General features: G+C 40.2%; 1 protein-coding gene across 3 annotated transcripts in view; it reads right to left on the bottom strand.

The window, feature by feature from the left end:
* sema6a (sema domain, transmembrane domain (TM), and cytoplasmic domain, (semaphorin) 6A) overlaps positions 1-23,559 on the bottom strand; it is a 178,259-nt gene that overhangs the window by 4,097 nt on the left and 150,603 nt on the right. Inside the window, exons 17-19 of one of the 3 annotated variants that reach the window (XM_072434031.1) lie at positions 22,942-22,962; positions 22,720-22,740; positions 16,163-16,345 (exon numbers count right to left, since the gene is read on the bottom strand). In XM_072434031.1, coding sequence (XP_072290132.1) covers positions 16,163-16,345; positions 22,720-22,740; positions 22,942-22,962 — 225 coding nt within the window. The remainder of the gene's footprint in view (positions 1-16,162; positions 16,346-22,719; positions 22,741-22,941; positions 22,963-23,559) is intronic. The other 2 variants (XM_072434032.1, XM_072434033.1) reach the window with 2 other exon arrangements.

Raw genomic sequence — 23,559 nt, 5'->3', positions numbered from 1 at the left:
CTAAATTCAATATTTCTCCTGAATCTTATTGTACACACAAGGATCTGAGGATCTGGTCTGAAGAAGTGATTTTGATTCACGTTTTAAAACCCTAAAGCCTTGTTTTCAAATGAAACAAATAAGATGAGATAGAGCATCCTGAAATAGACTGGCCCATTTTCTCAGGGCTGTAAATGGTAGATTTTTCATTAAATTCCATCTACTCCATCTACCAGTGAGAATACAGTGAGTCCTCTGATTAGGCCCTGAACATATGTGTCATCCGCGGTAAATTGGCCCTGTACATAGGACTTAAATCTGCCACAGTCATGTCAACAGTGATGCCCTCTGCAGTCTTCACCTTTAGAAGCTCTTGTTTTCTCAGGTAAATTACAATGTAACTCATGTTAGGTAGGTAGGTGCAAATATATGTATTGTATTGCATTTTCACTAAAAACCTTAAAATTGCTGAACCCCCCTTGCACTGTACCACTTTCCTCTCACAAAAACCCAGAGAACATTGTGTTTGTTTATTCTACCATCCTGTTGATCCTTCTACTGCACATTGCGATTGGTTACACAAAGAAAAAAAATCTTAAGTCAATCTGTGCTTTGCGACTGAATTTTTCAACTGTTTTAACAATGCTCCCAAAAAAAGCTACAATCACAAAGAAACGCAGAGGACAGAGGAGTGATCACATTTGGGCTTTTGATGTACTTTGCCGTGTTCTAATCTGTTCTCAACTCCAGACACTCTCAAATTAATCCTCCACTCACTCTGCACAATGTTTTGAAGGTGGATTTTTGTCATATTGTGTCTATAGACCTTATCAGTGTAAACAAAGCCCCAGCGGTATCATTCCATAAGTTAGTGCTAATGCATTTGCAATGAGGGAATTAGCCTCCAAACATCACAAACTATGAAAATCCATGTGAATGTGTTTTTGTGTAAATTGTTACTGTTCCCGATCTGCGACAAAATGTGCATAGATGCTAACAATCTTGTGACAAAAACACCTTAAATCTAACGTTATTCAGAACAATAAAGCACCAAAAACATAGCGGGCGATGACAGTTTGACACAAAAACATTTGTTTATTTTCACGTGTGACAAATCCTATAATAAGTGAACTTTAGAAACTAATGTAATTAACAAACCGTGTGTCCGTGATGTCTACAAATGATAAAATAAAAGATAAAAAATTCACAGCCTTATTTAAATGGATGGGATAGAGTGTTTCCACAAGTATTACATGCAGAGCTTTTCTCAACACATCCCTCTTGTGTCTTTAACAGAGCATTATTCAAATGCCGGGTAATTAAGCAATTATATCTCCATGAGACAAGCAGGTGTATCTTACAAAGAAAAGGGACATTATTTTGAAAACTAGAGCTCAAAATACCTGTAAAACATAAGAACAAATGCACGTGCTGAGAATAAAGTGTATGAGACAAGATTGTGATTGGGACTTTTGTCATGGACGAGTGGCTAAAAGGCAGAACATTGAAGTTTGAGGTGTCACATTGCAATTTCCCAACATTATCTGTGCTATTTTCAGACCGTTTCATCCCAAAACACTGGATACTTTTCTTTCTCTTCCTCAATGACACTTAAAACATCTCATTCCACGCGTCACCTCCATTTCCCACTTAAAGACAGACAATGCAACTTTTCTGACGGAGCGTCCATGGAGATTCTTTTGGCTTGGAATGTTCCACAGAACGGCATAAATACTCACAGTAGGAATACACTTATTTGTTTGTTGCAATTTGTTGAAGACCAGAAAAGTTACGTGGTGAATAATATTGAAACCTATTGTACTCCAAACCAAGACTAATTTTGTACAGATTTGTGAAACTACTAATGTTCTAGTGGAACAGGGGGCACCACTCTCTCAATCACATCCTCGTTGTGCAAAGTGGGTATAAGACATAGTTGAGCAAAGTGGGTATTTCTTTTCTCAGAATGCCACTTCACATGGGCCTTGAACTTCTCTAAAAGTCAGTTATGTAAAAAAGAGTAAACATGTTTGAGCTCATTTGTGCTTTTGCCTGTGTGGTACCTGTTCACTGAAAGAGCAAGTCAAAGTGCCGCCAATTTCCATCACACTCAATTCATTGTCACTAAAGGTTAGATTCTTAAATCGATGGAATTGGATTTTGGGAGTGAATAAGGAAGTTGGTGAGCGGTGGAGCCAAACAGGTCATCCATTTAAGCCCAGAGGGTGAACTGTGGCGCGGGCCTTTGTGGTCAGTCAGGAGAGAGCGGGCAGGGGTTAAAACCTATTTAACCTGCGCCGCATGGCTTCTTCCTCTCTGTGCCTCCAAATCATTCTCTCATTCTTTTCTGACTTTTTCTGTCACTTTCGCTGGGCACTTAATGCGGCTCCAGGCCATGGTTCGAAATGAGCCAGAAACTTCCAACACCGCTTTTATGAAAGGAATGGTTTCAAGGCTTCAAAGAGAGAGGAAGTGAGCGTGGAGCAAGTCGAATCACTGCACTTTTATAGATCTATGTCTTTAATTCTATCTTTTTGAACTTTTTGAACCTCTCAGATCAGATTTAACTTGCTATTGCCGTACAAAACAAGTTATCTCTACTCAAATCTAACTGTAATACTCCTGGGTAACTATGTCTCCCAATTATAACATAAGTTAGAGCAACAAAAGTTTAAAATCTGCTGACGCACTGCTCTTTTAGAAACCCCAAGTCTCGCTAAACCTCAGAATCTTGCTTTCTTTATGTTCCAGACTAAACAAATCCCAACACGGACTCTGCTTTGTTTCTGAATGCATCTAAAACTCTCCACTGTCTCCAATAAATCATTTGAATTTCACGCTGCCTCGGGCCTCAACATTCAGACTCTGAACACTTAACGCAGATTCTTCACTGTCCTAACAGAGCACTTGTAAATCAGAAACATTCGAATGCGCTGCGACTGGAACTGGGACTTTTGTCTGTCTCTGTGTTCTGTCAGAACACAAGGTCAAAGTCTTTTGTTGTTGTTGTGTTGCTTCTAATGGAAAAGGTGCGTTTACCGCCACCTACTGTAGTTGTACGTCTTCAAAGTATGTGTTTTACCGAGAGAGAAAAAAAGAGAAAGAGAGAAAAAAATGAAATAAAGCATGGACAGTGGAAGAAGCTGTGGAAGTCTTTTGAATCGCACTCTCTTAAATCCACAGGATCTTTGTGAATCTTCAAAGGCCGTTAAACCTCACTGAGGTCACACCGAGCGCCACGACCTGACCACAAACACTTTCTTTTTCTCTCTCTCTCTTTTTGTCTCTCTCTTTCTCTCTCCTCTTTTTTCTTTCTTTTTTATGGCATAGCGTAAAACACATACTTTGAAGACGTACAACTACAGAAGACGTACAACTACAGAAGACGTACAACTACAGAAGACGCACAACTACAGAAGACGTACAACTACAGAAGATGCACAACTACAGAAGACGTACAACTACAGAAGACGTACAACTACAGAAGACGCACAACTACAGAAGACAAACAACTACAGAAGACGCACAACTACAGAAGACGCACAACTACAGAAGACGTACAACTACAGAAGACGTACAACTACAGAAGACGCACAACTACAGAAGACGTACAACTACAGAAGACGCACAACTACAGAAGACGTACAACTACAGAAGACGCACAACTACAGAAGACGTACAACTACAGAAGACGTACAACTACAGAAGACGCACAACTACAGAAGACGTACAACTACAGAAGACGCACAACTACAGAAGACGTACAACTACAGAAGACGCACAACTACAGAAGACGTACAACTACAGAAGATGTACAACTGAAGAAGACGTACAACTACAGAAGACGTACAACTGAAGACGTACAACTACAGAAGACGCACAACTACAGAAGACGTACAACTGAAGACATACAACTACAGAAGACGTACAACTACAGAAGACGCACAACTACAGAAGACGTACAACTACAGAAGACGTACAACTACAGAAGACGCACAACTACAGAAGACGTACAACTACAGAAGACGTACAACTGAAGACGTACAACTACAGAAGACGTACAACTACAGAAGATGTACAACTGAAGACGTACAACTACAGAAGACGTACAACTACAGAAGACGTACAACTACAGAAGACGCACAACTACAGAAGACGTACAACTGAAGACGTACAACTGAAGAAGACGTACAACTACAGAAGACGTACAACTACAGAAGACGTATAACTACAGAAGACGTACAACTACAGAAGACGCACAACTACAGAAGACGTACAACTACAGAAGACGTACAACTACAGAAGACGTACAACTACAGAAGACGCACAACTAAAGAAGACGTACAACTACAGAAGACGTACAACTACAGAAGACGTACAACTACAGAAGACGTACAACTACAGAAGACGTACAACTGAAGACGTACAACTACAGAAGACGTACAACTACAGAAGACGTACAACTACAGAAGACGCACAACTACAGAAGACGTACAACTACAGAAGACGCACAACTAAAGAAGACGTACAACTACAGAAGACGTACAACTACAGAAGACGTACAACTAAAGAAGACGTACAACTACAGAAGACGTACAACTACAGAAGACGTACAACTACAGAAGACGCACAACTACAGAAGACGTACAACTACAGAAGACGCACAACTAAAGAAGACGTACAACTACAGAAGACGTACAACTACAGAAGACGCACAACTAAAGAAGACGTACAACTACAGAAGACGTACAACTACAGAAGACGTACAACTGAAGACGTACAACTACAGAAGACGTACAACTACAGAAGACGTACAACTGAAGACGTACAACTACAGAAGACGTACAACTACAAAAGACGTATAACTAGAGAAGGTAGTGGTAAATGCAGTTAGCTGCCAACCGCCATTAAAAGCAACACCACCACCACCACCACCACCACCACCACCACCACCACAACAACAACAACAACAACAACAACAACAACAACAACAATACATCCACAAATAAAGGATTGTTTTTATTCATTTTCAGGAATTGATAACCTTTTTTAGTCCGGAAATGACAATATAATAATAATAAACAGGACACCAGTATGTACATACATATTATTTTAGCAATAAGCATTATGTTTATTATTATCTTAATTTATTCTTGCTAGAGTTGTCAAAAGCATTGAAAATAAAACTTGTATCGAAAAGATTACAAAAAAATGACATTAACAGAACACAATTTGACCAGTGAACAGTTAAATCTTGAGCTTCATCAGCAGAACAACCAAAACGTTCAATAAAGAAAGTCATTTTGTGTTGAAAATGCCAGTCTATTGTCTAAACCCTTTAGAATCAAGTATTATCCTTAGTATTTACACATTTCCAGCCTCTCACTCCTGTATATGACAACAGAAGCACTAAATCTGCACTATGGCTAATCATTTTGTTTACTCAGAAGTTGTCGCCCCATAAAAGGACGCTCCTGTTCGGTGGATGGCAACAATTCATTATAAGCCATTTATTCATTAGTGAGGACATTATCCCATTAGCTCTTGTATATATTTGTGTTGGAGAGGCCCTCGTGCTGATGCAGGGATAAAAGCATTGGGTTGCCAGTCCTGACTTTCTGCACCGCATGTTGATGAGCCAGTTAAGATGTAATTAAACTCCTAATTATATCACACTACACCTCTGGTATTAACATGGACGTAGAGTAACCTGAACAGCTCGTCGCATATTGAGCAGACTTTTTTTAATCGGAGGTAATTGGTGCGAATTAAAAGCTCCTGGGAACATCTTTCATTATGAAGCCTTAAATAGCAGAATGTATGGCATATATGTAAGTATTTACCATCAAAATATATCCTTGTGTTTATATATAATATGTATGTTGAGCAATAACATAATACAGATGTCTCATTCCTGTCCAAAAAACACAACATTCATGCTGTTATTTCTAAGCAGACAAATACGCTTTATTCAGTTTTGGGCCTGTAATTGTTATATTTGGACACTAAACTGGTGAATGGATAAAATTTCCGAGATTTAGTTTAATGTGATTAAAATTGGTCTAGAACAATTTCCCTTCAAATATATGATTTAGTCATTTTCTTTTCACTTGACGGTTTTTGATTGTTATTGATATTTTGACCTCTACTGACCAGCCTGACACATCATGCTTTTGTCTATGTCTAAGTTTATGTCTAAGTTATAATGTACAATGACACCTGTGGGTCATTATTTTATATCATAATATTGATTTAAAACAAGCAGCTAAAACGGTGTAATCGATAGCTACAGTTCATGGTACATGTTTCATTGTTTAAGCAGAAAAAGAGAACATACTGTATGTACATTTCTGGAGCAATGGCGGAAGAATAAAGATGACTCAAACACGCGAGTACAGAGGATAAATAAGAAGGGAAAACCATTTGAAGGCTCTAAAAAAGAGATAATGCATAATATGTCTCCTTTAAATAAAGAATAAAAAACATTCATATTTCTAACCAGCCTTTTAGTTCATCCAACTTTACATTTCCACACTTTGCCCCATTAATTCCACAGAAAATAATTTGATTGAGTTCTTTGACATTTGAGTCAACATGGATTTCCATAATAACTTAAATCATCTGCTCTGTTAGTAAGAACTCTGAGTCACTTCATCCCATGTGAGAGAGTCATCTTTGACGCGGGGCATGACTGTAGTGCTGTGTACGTTTGTGCTTCATTCACACAAGGACACGGGGCTCTATCTAACACCAGCTGCCAAGCCACGGACATTGGGATCATTTATGTTCGCTTCAAAGTCAAATAAAGGGTTAGTGTTAAAAGTACAAGGAACACTGTGATCTGTGGAGTCCAGGCACTGAGAATCCACTGGGACAAAATCATACACAGCCAACTAGTGATGTCAAGATGAATAAGATACTAAATAATCATGATTATTCAGGCGGATCTATTAAAGTATTAAGTGTAAATGTAAGTGAATTATGAATATTATTGTTGTCTTGGCAATAAACATGAATAAGCTAAAATTGTGATATACAAGACTAGAATCTGATATTGTGACGGTACAAACAGAAGAAGAATGACAACATAAACAAAGCCCAAAAATGGAAAAGTAATCTTCAAAATTATTTATAAAACAAAAGACGCCTGTGGGAACAATAGGCTGTAATCATGGAGGAAATAACGGCTTATGGCCTGACGTCATCCAGGGAGGTGCATAACAGCGGGAAAACATCCAGCAGCAGCTCCATTGTGATTCTAAATGAGATGCCAACGTTACAGAAATCTGGAGTGGCTCAGATAAACTTCAAGTGCGGCACGTTTACACAGTAAATCCTGCATAATGCACTTTTGGATACTTACTGAAAGGTGCGTGTGTCTCTGTGTGTGTGTGTGTGTGTGTGTGTCTCTGTGTGTGTGTGTGTGTGTGTGGGTGTGTCTCTGTGTGTGTGGGTGTGTCTCTGTGTGTGTGTGTGTGTGGGTGCGTGTGTGTGTGTGTGGGTGCGTGTGTGTGTGTGTGTGTGTGTGGGTGCGTGTGTCTCTCTCTGTGTGTGTGTGTGGGTGCGTGTGTGTGTGTGTGTGTGGGTGCATGTGTCTCTGTGTGTGTGTGTGTGTGTGGGTGCGTGTGTGTGTGTGTGTGGGTGCATGTGTCTCTGTGTGTGTGTGTGTGTGTGGGTGCGTGTGTCTCTCTGTGTGTGTGTGTGTGGGTGCGTGTGTGTGTGTGTGTGGGTGCATGTGTCTCTGTGTGTGTGTGTGTGTGTGGGTGCGTGTGTCTCTCTGTGTGTGTGTGTGTGTGTGTGTGTGTGTGTGTGTGTGGGTGCGTGTGTGTGTGTGTGTGTGGGTGCGTGTGTCTCTGTGTGTGTCTGTGTATTCACGCACAGACATGAGTAAACACTTGTGTACACATTATATATATATGTATATGTATATGTATATGTATATGTATATATATATATATGTATATGTATATGTATATATATATATATATATATATATATATATATATATATATATATATGTGTGTGTGTAAAGTTGCACTATGTAACTTTTCCACCATGGTCTGCCACCTGCTGGTCTCCATGGAGCTGTTATTGTATATTGTATAGAATATTTCACAGTATGGCACAATAAACTGATATATCACCATGGAAAAAAGCGAGTCACACCAACAAGATGTGACAAGTCAGATCTGTGGAGAGGCAAGCCCGGTCCTTATGTAAAAAAATATTATTTATTGAACCAACTGCAAATCACAGGAACTATTTTGTCTTCAAATCATTTGCTGTGAATCAAACAAAGTAGTTTCTTCTACAGCCTCCTGCGGAATGTTCACAACGTCATCAACATTTCAAGCCAGTTTGTAGAAAAGATAAACAACTAAAAAATAGAATATAATAATAATTGCTAAGCCAAACTCATTAGCTTGAAAACTGTAGTATTTGGAGGTGTTACATATCAAAACAACATGACATACTTGCAGAGAAAATAAGCTACATATTCTACATTCTTCAAACTACGTGAATTCGTAAAATCCCGTTCATTACCTCCAACTCTTCCTCTGCACTAAACCGAAACACTTAAAAGTTATTCCAGAAAACGCCCCCGTAAACAAGCAACGCCGCTCTTTCCCCCTGACGGCGTTGGACACATTTGGCAGATATTCCATAACTCTAGGTCACGGGGATGATTGACAGCCTGTCGCCCTTAACCACGATGGGTGAGCAGCGGCGCGACGATCAGGTTTACGGAATGCACTGTTCCGGGAGCCAATGGGGTCACGCTCCCGCCTCCATCGCTCGGGCTGCACCTCGCACACAGGTGTCACACTGCTGCCTGACGCTGCAAATAGATTTGCTAAGCAGCTGTCAGAGAGTTTGCAGTCAGACGACACCAGCGGAGCAATCCAGCTTCTCATTAACAACCGCAAAATGGCTCCATCGATAATTTAGTTTGAAGATCGGTTTGTGTTTTGTAAGCATTATTAAGCCTAGCATGCGTTTAAACTGAGGCTTTCAACTGGCGTTTGATGATGTTAGATTTACTTTTTTGAAGTAAATATCTAAATTTATAATCTATATTGATGAACTTTATTCTTGTTTTTAATCGGAATATTTATCTTGTTATTAGTGTGATTTTAATGTACATTTTCCTGTTCCGTAAAGCACTTTAAATGACTTTGTGTACGAATTGTCTTTTTCCTTTTCAACAGACAACAATCACGTCCTTGGAGATGAATAATGTATGGCGCCACTTTCTGAAGCTATTGAGTTTTTTTTTTTTTTATTTTGTTTATTTATGACGAAGAGAAGATGTTAAATTTATGAATAGATGACCTAGTAATTACAGAGATATAAACCATAAACCAGCTCAAAACAAATCTACATACTGACAGTTTATAGAATTCTGACCTGGGCCAATGTAAAGGCCAATGGGACGCTCTTTGGTGTCGTCTCAAGTCTGTGCGAAATGTAAAGGATTCTAGAATATATATATCACGTGAAGGAAGCACCAACATAGCTTTTATCCCGGGCCAAACCCCAAAACTTTAGAAAACTGCTTGGTTGAAAGCATAAGATATCACCACCTCAATATCAACATCTCGTCTGTGAAAAGGTCTGTACACTGTCAGCACGTTACGAGGTCGCGGGGTTGCTTCTGATTCCTATTATCTATGTTTATCTAACCCAAATGTAGCACAAAAGCCATCTTAAAGCACTTCACACCCTGCGCACGAGGCGGACATGAGCTCTCTGAAAGCGCCCGTCTGCGGACAAAGGGCCGCGGCCGTAGACTAAACAAAGGTACAGGCTGTTACACGCTCTCCGGGGCAAAGATGGCTGCTTTTCTATACAAAGTGCTGGATTTAGCCCTGCTTTCTACAGTCCATGGAACGCACACAACACAGGCTTTATGTATATTTACCCCCTGACCTTATGACCCCACTTTAGCCTTGTACAGGGGACGAAGACGGGTATTTTATGAGAGCGCTAGGGTTGAAGTTAATTGATAATTGCCACAGTATAATCCCGATACGTGAAAATGCGACATTTTTACAACTTTGGATGTCACAATATGTAAGATTATAGACAATAGTAGAGATAAAAGACAACATCTGTGCATATCTGGGTGATCTATGGGTGTTTATATGTCAGTAAAGTCTGCGGTGTTTCTGTGTTTTGCATTAGCCCTAAAGGGGGGCGTGTCCGTGTGCTGCAAAGATGATGACATATCACCACGGCGGCTAACGACTCAAAGCTAAATAACAGTCAAAAGAAACTAGTTGGTTGCACTTTTCACCGCTTGTCCTCTGGGTAAACAGGGGCCCCACCCACACTCTACAGCCGAGCGCTCCTCTTCTGAACGCACATTTCTGTAAAGGCTTTTTTGTCGCAAACAAACCACACTCGGATCGAACCTCTTGGATCCTCGAATAACCAGAATTGTTTAGGCAAAATGGTGTTCACCTTTTTTTTTTACTTCAAATACCTCGCATTCTCCACGCATTTGTTCTGTCTGTGAATCCGGATTGCTTGTACACGCTCATTCCCGTGTTTTGATAGGTTCCTCATGTCCATTTTATTTCCAATCAGCTCAAAACTCCTGCTTCATTTTACACATAACATTGTTAACATTTTTTGCTAAATCCAGCCGCTTAAATGTTTGACTTCTGATCGCAACGGTCCATCTTTCCCCCTCATTTCTCTCTGTAAATCCTCCACTCCATTACACCTTTTTGTATACACTTCACAGCACCATTCTGCGTCGTCCCCTCCCATCTCCCCATGTCTAGCCTCTATCATTCTTTCCCTGCACCTTCGCCCCTTCGTTTTCCCCCCTCTCTCCTGTTGGAACGATGCTGTAATGAACCCATAAATTGGAGCAACATCGGGATGGCTACAGGTCGGAGCGAGGGGAGAACGGGGTAGAGAGGCGTGGGGGGGATACTGTATGTGTGCGAGAAGGGGGCATAGGGTTTAGGGAGCCACAGAGAGGGAAGAAAGAAAAAAAAAAACAGACTTAGGATTCATTCTTAGAGACAGGAGGAAGAGATATAGGTCCGGTCGGAGAGGAGACAGCCTGCTATGGTGATGCTGTGGAAAATAGAAAGATATGATGAGAGAGAACAGGGTGGAGGAGGGGCTGGAGATAAAAAAAGATGGATGTGTGGAGGGGGGGGGGGGGGGGGGGGGGCTTTGTAAATTGGATTTCGGGAATAATTTGCACTGGGTTAGGTATAGCCTTGGAACATGCCGTCTCAGTCCTGTTGGGGGGAGGCGGACCACAATGGCAGCAGAGAGGACGGCGAGGTGTTTTTGGGAAGCAAAGTGGAACAATGGGAGTGGTGTATATTGAGAGAGGGAAGAGAGAGAGAAGACAAATATAAGAACGCAAACCAGGAAAAAACAAGCAGCTCTCATCCCAAAGAGTGTGATGTACCATTGTCCACTCTCATTTATGTATTGATATAAAGATGGGACGCATGAGGCATCTTTAATACGTTTTAGACCTATTCACTTCGGGAGTCAATTGAATTTTCTGTTTTTCTGTTTACTATTACTATGAACATTTCCCATTACTTGAGTAACATGGGTAACATTGGGTAAAAAATATAGCTAATCTCAATATTTGTCAGCATAAAGGAACATTTTAGAATATCGTGAACATCTGAATTTTGAGTATTTTGTTTATGTGAAAAATGCTACAAAAATGTAAATGTGGATTAAAGATAAAACATTTTTTAAAATGTATGTTGCGTGATATTTCAGCCCTTTTGTGTTTAATTTTAGAGGCATTTCACATTTGTCTGATGATTAAACCTCAACAAATACTTTTAAAGTCATGTTTTAACACGTTTCTGCACTCTAATCCACTTTATTCATATAACACATTTCATTACGAGAAACAGTTTCCAAAGTGCTGTACAATCAAAAATGCAGTTTGATTGTTATTGTAGTTGTTGGATTGACATAATATAATAATAATATAATATAATATGACAAAATATTGAGATATTCATTTATGTCAATATAACTAGGTGTATTTAACTTAGTCATTAAAATAAAGCACATATTCCCTTTACATTGAGCAGCTCTTGATATATCACACCTTTGGGATGAGATGCACAAACACAAACACAGTGAGCTCAACTGTACTGTGAAACACCAGAGGCCTGGCAACTGCCACAGCCCCTCTGGAATGCCCATAATGACTCGTCCGGTGCTAAATATCACCCACGTGTGAACTCTCATCACTTAGCAGCATTAGCAATTACTAAGAGGGTCTGATACATATTTGCAACGTGGTGATTTGGTCATTAGCTTGATAAGAATCACTCTTCAAATGAAAATTAGTTTGGAATTGGCAGTTTCTCATAAATTCCACTTGCAACACACTTTTTCATGAAAGTTTTGCTTAAGTTGGAACATTGATTGTCATAGTAGTGTTGTCAAAAGTATTGATATCCAGATTCTAGGACAATGTTGTTTTGAAAATATGCAACATTTGAATATTGAGTATATCATTTATTCTTTAAAAAAAATGTACAGAAAGAGTTGATTCAAATCAAAATGACAAAATAAAAAGTTATAGTGTAAACTTTAGGTGATATTTCTGCACTTTTATGTTTCAATTTAGAGACATTTGGCTGATAATTAAACCTTGACTAACACGTACTAATACACATTAAGTTGGATTGCCATAATATCATTATTAGTATTATCTTGTCTTACGCTAGCTGTTTTTATTTTATCTATATTTTCCCCTCCATTCCTTATTAAGAAATTAGAGGTTCTGTCTATAAGAGTTTTTTTGTTTATAAGAGTTTGTTTATAAGAGTTCTTCTATTAAGAGTGTTTTTTAAACTTCCTATAAGTTATCTGTCCTTTTCCTCTGTATCTACCTGCGTTGCAACAATGACATTTCCCCATGTGTGGACAGTAAAGGAATATCTTATGTTATCTTATCTTATCTTTATCAGGATACTCCAAAAACACAAGAGATAAGTATTTTTGTCAACATTATCCGCCCCCTAGTCCAGGATCAGACTTTAATAGCTTTAGAAAAAATCTCAATCTTTATTAGAACTACAGCAGTATAAGATCACACGGTAATATCACACAAACTACTATTATTTTGTGTTGAAAATGACATTATATTGTGTAAAAAAGTAGGTAGAATGGGTTTCATGGGGTTTGTCAGCTTTACGTTAAGGCTTAGTTTGCAATCTGACAATCCTGCACTTGGCAAAAGTTTTCACAGTACAGTTGACACTCTAAATAAACAAACAAAGAAACAAAGAAACAAACAAACAAACAAACAAAGTGAAGACAGAGGAAGACAGAGAAGGCATGGAGGAGCGAGAAATGGAGCGCTGCTTGAGTTGCGGTGCACGATTAGCCATGCCGAGAAGCATCAAGAAGCTGCAAGGAGGAGGCAAAATGGTGCTTAATACCATCAAAGCAATCACAGCAAGAAAATCATATCAATCGCAAAATAAGACTTCCCAGCCCAAGCCATGCAAAATATCCCCAAAGCAGCTCACGAGAACGAAAAACAGAAATCAAAACAACCAACAGCGCTGCAAAGGAAAACTGCAAACACGAGAAAAAAAATCAAATCATGATAATCATAGCGAGATCGGAAATTGAAGCGTTGGAATTACCTGAGCAAATTTCGAGCAAATGGTACAGACATTTTGGATTCTTTTCTGGTGAAATGAAGCGTTGCTCAGGTAATAGCAAGAGAAATGACAGCGTGTTGTGATGTGGCTGTGCGCATGCTGTCCAGTCTACCACCATTGTGCCTGAGATCCACCTACTGCTGCCTCACTGCTTCCAGCTCACTCTTTCCACGCCGAGCTGTCATTCTGCTCTAGATACAGAAAGATTGCTGTGGTTTGTTATCGGGTATAATCACAGGGGTGTTTTTAAAAAGCACTTTTTGATTCCAACGCGCGGCATGTTGAAAATAAACCAGGAATTTCAATTTTGTGAAAAACAGAAGGATAATTTTAGATTTACGCCAGCAGTTTATTGTTTGCAGGGAAATAATTAGACTGGATTATTTTGCCCGGAGCAAGTTCTTTGGCTAAGAATTTTAAATAACATATGAAAACAACAAAATAAGACGGCCATTGGAATTGTACTTTTTTCAGTCATGTCCCACTTCTTGGAAATGAGTTTTTTTATTCATGATTGATTTGAGTTTAAAGAAGACATGTTCTGCTTAATCAACTTTAATGAGTGTTTATCCTTGTTACTACGATGTTTCCTCTTCATTCGTTTCCTCAAAGTCGATTCCTGCATGTTTGAGTAATCCTGTATTGTCCTGAAAATGAGGGCTCACCTACCCCCTATCCCCGCCCACATCCCTGTACTTAGTTGCAATTACTTGAAAGGCTCCAAGTGACACATGTAGGGTTTTTAAATGTCACGGAGACAATCTTCCGTTTGTTGCGGTTAAATGTCACTATGAAGAGGCGGGGCTTATCAGTGTCGAACCGGAAGTTAATGGAACAGTTTCTAATGCTGTCGTTTTTGCTCAATATTGTGGTTTACAAAGAACAAACGGAAGATCCACTTTTGTACATTATCTAAAAAAAATGGCATAATGTGCCTGTTAACTCCAATACATTACACTGACATTATTATTTATTAACCTGATAACAGAGTGAATATTTGAGCGGGGTAACTGTTCCCTTGACTCATTAGCTGCCCTCTATCTTTCACTTTTATTTACATCCACGTCCTGTTTGAGCCAGGCTTATGATGAATCACTCTTATTAATAATCGATACCTCCTCAAGGCCGCGGTGACAGGCCTCTTAAAACTCCATATTGTGGCGGTGGCATGTTGTTTTAATAGGATTGGTTATAGGGCTATTACTTTTATTGCGGGACACAACATGGAAGTGCGCCCCCCCCGTTGACCTTCCTCTCCCCATACCTACGCTCGACACTTCCCCTCTGGCGCGCTCCTATGCTTTTCATTTGTCCATAGCGGAGTCCTTGGCGCGCCGTGGCATTAGGTGGGTTGTTAACACGGGAGGAGAAAAGGGCGTTCAATGTCATGTCACCGTGTCGCGGGGCATGATAGAGCAGCCTTCTTCGGGAAATAAATACGCAGCCATCCTCCTTTTCAGAGCGTAATGGGCTGGATATTACATCTCCTGTGGGACGCTACGGCCCAGGGATAATAAATCCTCTCTCACTTTGTGTGCATGTGTGTGTGGGTACATGGCTGTGTTCAGGTCTATTTATGCTCTCACACAGATGGAGCCTAATGTCCAATGTGTGCGCCCAGATTGTCTGCCTGTGTTCAGACGTACTTTAATAGTTCAAGCAAGATGATGCAAGACAATGAAGTGTGTGAAGGGGTTGGTCACGAGTTGAAACCTCCTAGAAATCTTTTAATAATGTCATGTGCTGTTCCAGTGGCAGTTCTCTGTGCAAGAAGCAGTCGTCTTTGTGGACTTGTAAGCTAGACTCATTTGTCTCATCTGTATCATGTTAGTTGTCATTAACTAACAAATCTGGACAACAGTTTGACATGCTTCGATGGACAAGTGTTAAAAGCACTACAATCACTGCATGTTTTAATGCCAAAGTGTGTGCTGCACATGTGTCATGTCATTTCAACATTTATGACATCTCAACTGGGACATGCGACTATAAAAGAGCAACTCCAGAGAATTATAAAGTCCAGGAGATAAAGTGACAACATGGAGTCACTTGTAGAGCGTCCATGCAAACATGCCATGTGTGCAATACTATCTTATTTCTGTACTATACTTTCTGCTTATAGGCTGTATCCTAGTTGAACATTTTGGATGTATTTGTTGCAAGAAGCGATGCCTCCTAGAGTTTGTTTTAAATACACATATGATAAATACAAGTACGTGAACCGTGGTCATTTTGATTTTGGAAAGGGTCAGCTCTATTTCCATACTATTACACACATTACAGTATTTACACACTCCACTGTAGGGGGTTTACGAGCTCACCGCAAGACAGTTTGTCCCCTGGAGAGAGAGCGATGAAGCATGTGCGCACCTCGTTGGCTGGAAGCAGTCAGGCAGTCGTAAATCTCCATTACAACCCCCCCCCCCCCCCCGCCCAGCCCCCCGGCTGCCACAGGTGACACCGGGACTGAACCAGTACTGTGACTGTGGCGTTCCAAGGCTTACCATTGGCTTCGGGCTGCGTCTGAGAGGGTACGGCCAAGTACGGCTCCTCTACTTTGTCTGTGCTCAGGGTGGGGGGGTCCTTCCTCTCCACCATGCGGCCCCGCCCCAGGGGCCCCTCGGCAGCCTCGGGAAGGGCCGAGGTGGGCATGGACATTGAGAAGTGATGGTGCTGGTGATGGTGGCCTGAAGGACACAGCACACGTTAAAGGAGGCAGAGAAAGACAGAGAACGGGGCAAAGGGAAAGTACATATTTAAGTTGAATCCACACGCAATGCGCTAAATATAATTAAATACAATTGGTTCAAAATGCCAAACCTAACAGCAATTCAAGCATGCCATTTATTATTGATTTAAGATTATTTATAATTGAGTTAGTAGACACTTAATTGATCCAACTGAATTGAACTTTTCATTGATGAGACTCACAAAAGTATTGATGTCACAATAATAATGATGGCGCAATAATCAATATAGCAACAAACTAAATACACTGTAATAAAAGAAAGGTTCTCCAACTGACAGAAATGTACTTTTCAGTAATACAAATTGGTATTTTTAAATGAAAAGGTTGTATTGTTATATTGTATTTATTGTTTTCCTAAACTTGAGTTGATCTTGGTTTTGTCAATGTTAAGCTTTTGTTTTGGCAGAATCTGACCAGTAAATTGAGGCTTGGACATTTAAGTTTCAATACATCTGAAATTGTTGTGTCAAAATAATATCAAATGAATGCAAAAATACCACTATTGCAGTAAATAACAGCCATATTACAGTCATTCCCAGATTATAAAGGTAAACTGAACTCACAATGACAAACCAAGCGCGAAGTGATTTAACATTTGAACCAGTGACTCTCTGATTGGGGGGCGAAACATAGTACACCACTGTCCCCCTATCTACAAAGGAAGAGCGGCTTTCCCTACGATACTACAAATATGTGTCTAAATCTCGGATGGCTGTCAACACTTCAGCACCACGGTCAGCTCACACCAGAATTGTCTTGTTCTCGTCAAAAGTCAAACAAAAACCTGATGTGGGTGACACACAGAACCAGCTGCCGGACGCTGTGATTCACCATCTGTTTCCCAACTGACCCAAGGCAAGTCATTGGCAGATGAGTTTGCCTTTACATATTTCCTAAGATGGCTGCGTCCTTCCTCCCTTCTCTTCCGCGCTCGCTCTGTCCCTCTCTTCTTCAAACTGATGTGTCAAATCTCCTCAGGGCCTGTCACAGCGTTCCTTCACCATCACAGCAGGGAGTCTACCTTTGATATGAAGGACAAGACGCTTCACTTTATTCTTTCTTTTTTAGTTCTATTCTCCTGTCACTAACTTTTCTACAGCAGCAAGTTTCAATTCTGATCTCAAAGTGTAAGATACATCACGCAAGCTCGCTGACCCGTGTTATGGCAGTGAAAGGTGTCGCATAGTGTCAACCAGAGATATATAGGATTTTTACATTTATATAACTTTTGAGCTCCTTTTATTATGTTCTACCTCAATAATATCGTATTAAATGCAGTTTCATACAGTGAGTCTGCAGGCAAAGAAATGTGTTATTTCACACCAATCATTAAAGGTCAGTCCAAATTATGAAGAAATATATATTTTCAAACTGTTTTAGTCCACGGACATGTTTGCACAGTAACTTAAAGCAGTACTATGCGACTTTTCCGAGAGTCTGCATCCTGCTTGTCTACATCTATCTCCATGGAGACCAGTAGTTGACACTGCCAAGTCAGGTTACAGCTCTGGTCTTGTTACAGTGTCAATGTTCATCAGCTTGTGTAATTATCAATAAACTATAGTCCTGAACGCGACGTGAGCACATGGAATCATATAAAAGGACAAAACGGACAACTTTTGGTCAAAGAAGGAGGCACTTACAGTATATTTGGATTTATCATCACAAATAAAGACACATGCTGAGAGTTGTTTGATTTCAAGTGGAGTTAGATGCGAGCAAAAAGAGAATGTTGTGGTTGGGGGAATCAGAGCAGTTCTTTTCTGACTGGAGATGCAGATTCTCCAAACCAGTTCTCCAGAAACCATCGGAGGTCCAATGGCGTTATTCACACTAAAGAGATTGTAAGTTATGTAAAGTTCTACCTCTCGTACTGAATAAATGACTATGTCTGCTCAGGCTATTTGCGTCTGAATCTCAATTCTTTTGCTTCCATTTGTTATTCACTTTTCTTCAACAAAAAGTAATTCTTCTCCGAAAAATCTGATTATTACAGAACCAATCATTCAAGCTGTCTCTCGATCCACTGTGGCACCTTCTTCTCCTCCTGCTTATCGCGAGCTGCTTTTCTTAATTTCTCCCATTCTCATCATCGCTCATACGGCACTGCTTTATCAACCGTCAGATCCCAAAAGTGTCCATATTGTCCCTCAGCAGCGCGGCAAGATCAATCATGTGCGAGATGCTATTAAGAGTTAATGAATTTTCTGCCTTTTGCGATGTAATTAAATCTCATAATGGCTAAACGAACTGGTGGCCAATATGTGAAGAGGGGACGGCGGTTACTAAGGTGATGAAACTGCGAGGAAACTAATTTTTAATATCTATCTGGCTTTGGACGTGTTTTGAAGTTTGAAAATGGCCGTGACGTTATGATCACTACCAGGTGAATTAGGTACGGGAGGAGCAAATGCAAGTGACCAGTTGGATTATTAATTTCAGTAAAAAAGTAAAACATTATGTATTAAGACAATACAATGGAGTCACCCCTAGTTTTATCTACTTTTTTATCTACCATTTTTGTGATGTATGAGTTTACTCTCCGGTTGCACATAGGCAGCGGATGTGACATGGATAACCTTTAGCAATCACACTGTAAACACATTTACATAATAGTTTTCATTTGACAAACACAAAGACAAAACCTTTTTTTTTTTTATTGTTGAATTTTATACTGTTAAAAATGTGTCCCTTGTGCATAAATTGTCCCTTTTTTAGAACTCTCTTCACAAACTGACACTGGACAGCTGTAAAACTATGATTAATATTTACTACACAGTGTCCCACTCTCCCACCAAGACACAGAAATATTTAGAAACACCTGTCAAGTACGGTATTAGGGTTGAAGGCATATTATGTTTTTTTCAGAATTGAAAAAAAAAACTATAACATAAGTAGATCAACATTTGACATTGTGTTTTAAAACTGCAGCATTGATCTAAAATGGCTTAATAATAGAAACAGGTCCATTGCCTTTGATTAAAACTGCATAACAGATAAGCCCCGCCTCTTTTTAAGTGACTACCTGACATTTCTGAACCCTACGTGTAACGCTGCGTTTTCATTTTTCAAGTAATAATCACAGTTATGTACAGGGACGTGGGTGAGGACAGGTGGTAGGTGAAAACAGGAATTTTCTGAGCACTTGAGCCTAAGCAGGACAATGCAGGGTTACCTAAACATGCATTAATCAATCAAAATTCAACTTAGAACACACTAATGATGAGGAAACCTTGCTGCCTATAACATGGTTAAATGCTCATTATTAAGGCTGATTTTGCATAATAGGTCTCCTTTAAATGAGCTTTGCGAACAGGCCGTATTGTAGAAGGAAAGTGGTAACAAGTAATGCCTATGTGGAGTAAAGCCTGTCCAACAAACTTTTGCTACTACCTCGTGCAGTTAGTTCCGTATGGATCACAAAGTTTGAATAAAAATGTGCCCGGATCTCCCACATTCAATGAAGCCTCCACTGTCTCCCACTTTCATTTCTATTTCTAAGTCAGATGTTTTGCTTTTTGTCACTGTTTATTTCCAAACCATGCTAATAGCATTACCCCCCCACACAAGCCCTCCTGCATAATCTTTGCACAGGCTGTATGTGCATTCAGTCTAATGTATTTAAGCCTCATATTTAAGACGAGGGATCTCTAAGAAGACTTGCAAGGCTTTTATCAACAGTCTTTGCAGATTCCCAGTTGAGTCCTCTCTCGGCGGATGAAGTGACAGCGTTCGGCGTGTTTGCAGATGCGTTTGAAGAAAAAGGGGGCGGTGGTATTCACCAGCCAAAACCGAGATACTGCTGGGAGTCTTCTGCGCAACACACAAGCACGGCCCGCACCAGCCAGCTCCTCCCTCTCCTCCGTGTGGCGTGGCAATCATTAAAATGATTTATTTAACTATTGGCCCAGGGCTGAGAGATTAGTGTGACAGGCCTATTTTATAATTCATTCCCCCACCGCCAGGGGAAGTGCAATCCAGGCAGATGACACACATAGAGAGCGCCTCCGAGCCTCTACGCGGATCAGGGGGGATGGAGGGAGGGAGGGGAAAAGGCCCTAAATTGCAGACGGAGGCACATCCTTCTCTTTCCACAGATTAAAAGAGTAGTCTGAGTAGGGGAGTGGAGAATAGAGACGGGGCGTTTGCTTATCTTCAAACGCATATCTACCACCAGCAGATAGGCCGAGGGGCTGGGGCGCTGGCTGGCGGCGGGATAGTGGGTGTTGTTGCGATGAGCGCGTCTGTGTGGGAGCAGATTCAGAGCTATGGGGAAGCTGGACCCTGGATCTCCACACGGGAAGAAGCCAAAGGGACAGACACCAAAGCTCGGATGCAAGTGTGGGCGCCATGGAACGGGGAATGGGTCCACGGCGATATGGTGTGGTCGGGTTCAGTGAGGCTTTTGAGGAGGCAGCGTCCAGGAGCGTCGCTTTGTGAAAGATGTTTATCATGATTTAAGTTAAAGTCGCATTTAAAAGAGGTTGCATAAATGTGGCTTATCCAGTGTCAGCGAAAAGCTTGATAAATTATAGGGAAGAAGACGGGAGGCCATAACTTTTGCCTCAACTTAAATTTACTTGAACAATTTCCAACTTTCTTCACGTAGAGCTGCATCAACAACAAAAATAAAGAGACAATGGCTGCAAAATACATACTTAACCACATAAAGATTGAATAATGGTGACTGAAGACTTCTAAATAAATAATATTTATGAAAATCATTGTTGATGTTTTAATTGAATAATGTCACTATTGTGTCGTGTGCGTTTTAGAGTCTGTAAAGTCCAGATAACGATGGCAATTATCCAACATATATATTAGGTTAGTCGCTAAATTGTTGTAGCTCTAAAAGACAATATTAGAAAACAGATTAACTAAAGCAACATTGAAAAAGAACTTGGAAACAACTACATCAAGTTGAACTGTTTCATACTTGTTCTGTGCAAGTTGTTTATCCCCCTATTAACAATAAACTGTTGTTAATGTGCTAATAAGCATTTTGGAGTACTTTTTGGACATTTTCACAACATCACAGCTGCAGTTCCTCTGACCCTGGATCTCCACGAGGGACGAGGGGAGCTTAGTATGGGGTATATGGGGTATATAGGGTACATGGTGGTACAGCCACAGGGGGCTTGGAGAGAGACAGGGGGAGGCTGGGGCTTTCTACTTCAAAATATCTAATGTCAGGTGGTTCCATATGCATGCGACTGGTTTGATCTGGCTGCAAAGATGTTCTGTGGCGGAGAGACGCTCACTAGGTTCTAACACTAATTAGGCAGAAGCGAGTGGAAGCGAGCTGAGGTGCGAATGAGGCATCGCAGTGGGTAAATCACATCCGAGGGTTATTCTTAAAAAGAACAGAGAGAAAACTGCACCAATCAGTCAGCAAAGTGTGATTGTGCCATTGTCGTGATTCGAGAAGTCAAGCGGTTTTATATGATTTTTTAGCTATACTTTAGTGCAAGTCAATGGAGATGTCAATATCATTTGGTTACTCAATAATCTTTAAAGTCACATTATAATCCCAACAATTTAAAAAAAGAATAACCATTGCATGTTTATGTCTCTATTTTGTAACTCAAAATATTAGTAGTTGATGGATTATCCTTAAAATATATATTATGTTGGCGTCAATGACTAGAAGTGAAGCATATTGGTGAATCTGTTGAGTGTAAACGCCAATATGCTGATATTTCAACATAAATTTAAAATAATTAACGACTCGTTTTTGACAAGAAGCGCTGCTAGATCAGACCAGTATCTTGGCAGAAAAATGCCGTTCTGGAAATTCTCCCAACTGAACGCTCTTCTGTTTAATAAAACCTCCTGGGAAAAATAAGGTTCAAGTTATTTGAAATTGTGTTACCACTTGTTTTCTCCCTGGCGAGCTTCCTGCTTCTGTTTTGTAATCACTTCTAATAAAATAATAGTAATAACACAGTTGTTGTGAATAGACTTTTTGTAATGCCCCTTTGTGTCACGTCTTGCACGATCTTCACGATCTACCTTAAAGCAACAAGAAAGGATCACGTAACTCAATATTTAGTGTTAAATCAGATAAGTGTGATCCCTCCTCCTCTACTGACACTCATTTGCTTGAATGCGCTCGCGTGCTGAGACAATTCTCCACCAACGAAACCTTTAAACCACCAGCAACCAGATCCATCCAATTATCGTTGGAAAGGTCATGGGCTAATCGATGCTATCACACGGGGAACACAGGGGGAAGGGACAAAGCTGCATCACGGAGACAGAAAGAAGACAGAGTTTTCTACTAAGGGGATGTTAAATAAATACTTTGATTACCTTCATAACTGGAAGGATTGTCTATGAAAAAGAAAGACATTTAGTTAAAACCCTGCGTCGCTAATGAATTTGAAATGTGGGCGGCGTTCTCATCTCCTGGAGAGCGTGTGATTGATGGAGGAGATGCGGGGGTGTGGCTGAGTTAAAGACTAGAGGGATATAAAATAGATCCCTGCAGTATTTTATATGATTGGCTCCAGAGAGTGCATGCAGGGTACTCACCGTTCAGCGCCACGAAGGTGTCTATAAGAGAGGAGACAGGAAATGAGAGCGGACTGTTATTGGGGCCAGTAAAGAGTTCATACTGTTTTCCAGACTTTTAAAGTAATTCAACATCGACATTCAGCTCGATTCTCTAATTTACAGAGGTGATCTATATAGCTCTACCACTAATGAAAGGGCAGTGCTGTGGCTTTCCATCACTGCACAAAGGCATGAAGTAATAATTATGATTATAATTTGTAATGTTTGTGAACCAAGCTGAGGTGAGAGATATCATCACACATTTGAAGAGTGTTCAGACAAAGTTGAAATGTATTTTAAAGCTTTTTCTGATAGAGTACCTGCTTGTCTTCCTGGAAAGTTCCACATTGACAGGGGCTGTAACTGATTTTATACTATTTTCATGTAAATCTGTTTAGCCCCATGACAGATTTATTTTAAATGCATATATTTAGGTTCAAATGAGACCACAACGCTTTCTCTGCCTCTAACTACAGAATGTTTTATTCTCCGTGAAGGAGGAAGTGCTCTGTTGGCATGCTAATGTTTGTTAGCTTTACCGTGACTGTGATGAGCACTTATAAACTCAAAATGCATTAAGTAAGTAAGTGATACATG

This window comes from Eucyclogobius newberryi, unplaced genomic scaffold (assembly GCF_026437365.1).
Source record: "Eucyclogobius newberryi isolate DKJ021-1_F unplaced genomic scaffold, fEucNew1.0.hap1 SCAF_6, whole genome shotgun sequence".
Classification (NCBI taxonomy): domain Eukaryota; kingdom Metazoa; phylum Chordata; class Actinopteri; order Gobiiformes; family Gobiidae; genus Eucyclogobius; species Eucyclogobius newberryi.
The sequence above is the reverse complement of the archived record's forward strand: the minus strand, read 5'-3'. Positions and strand labels throughout refer to the sequence as shown.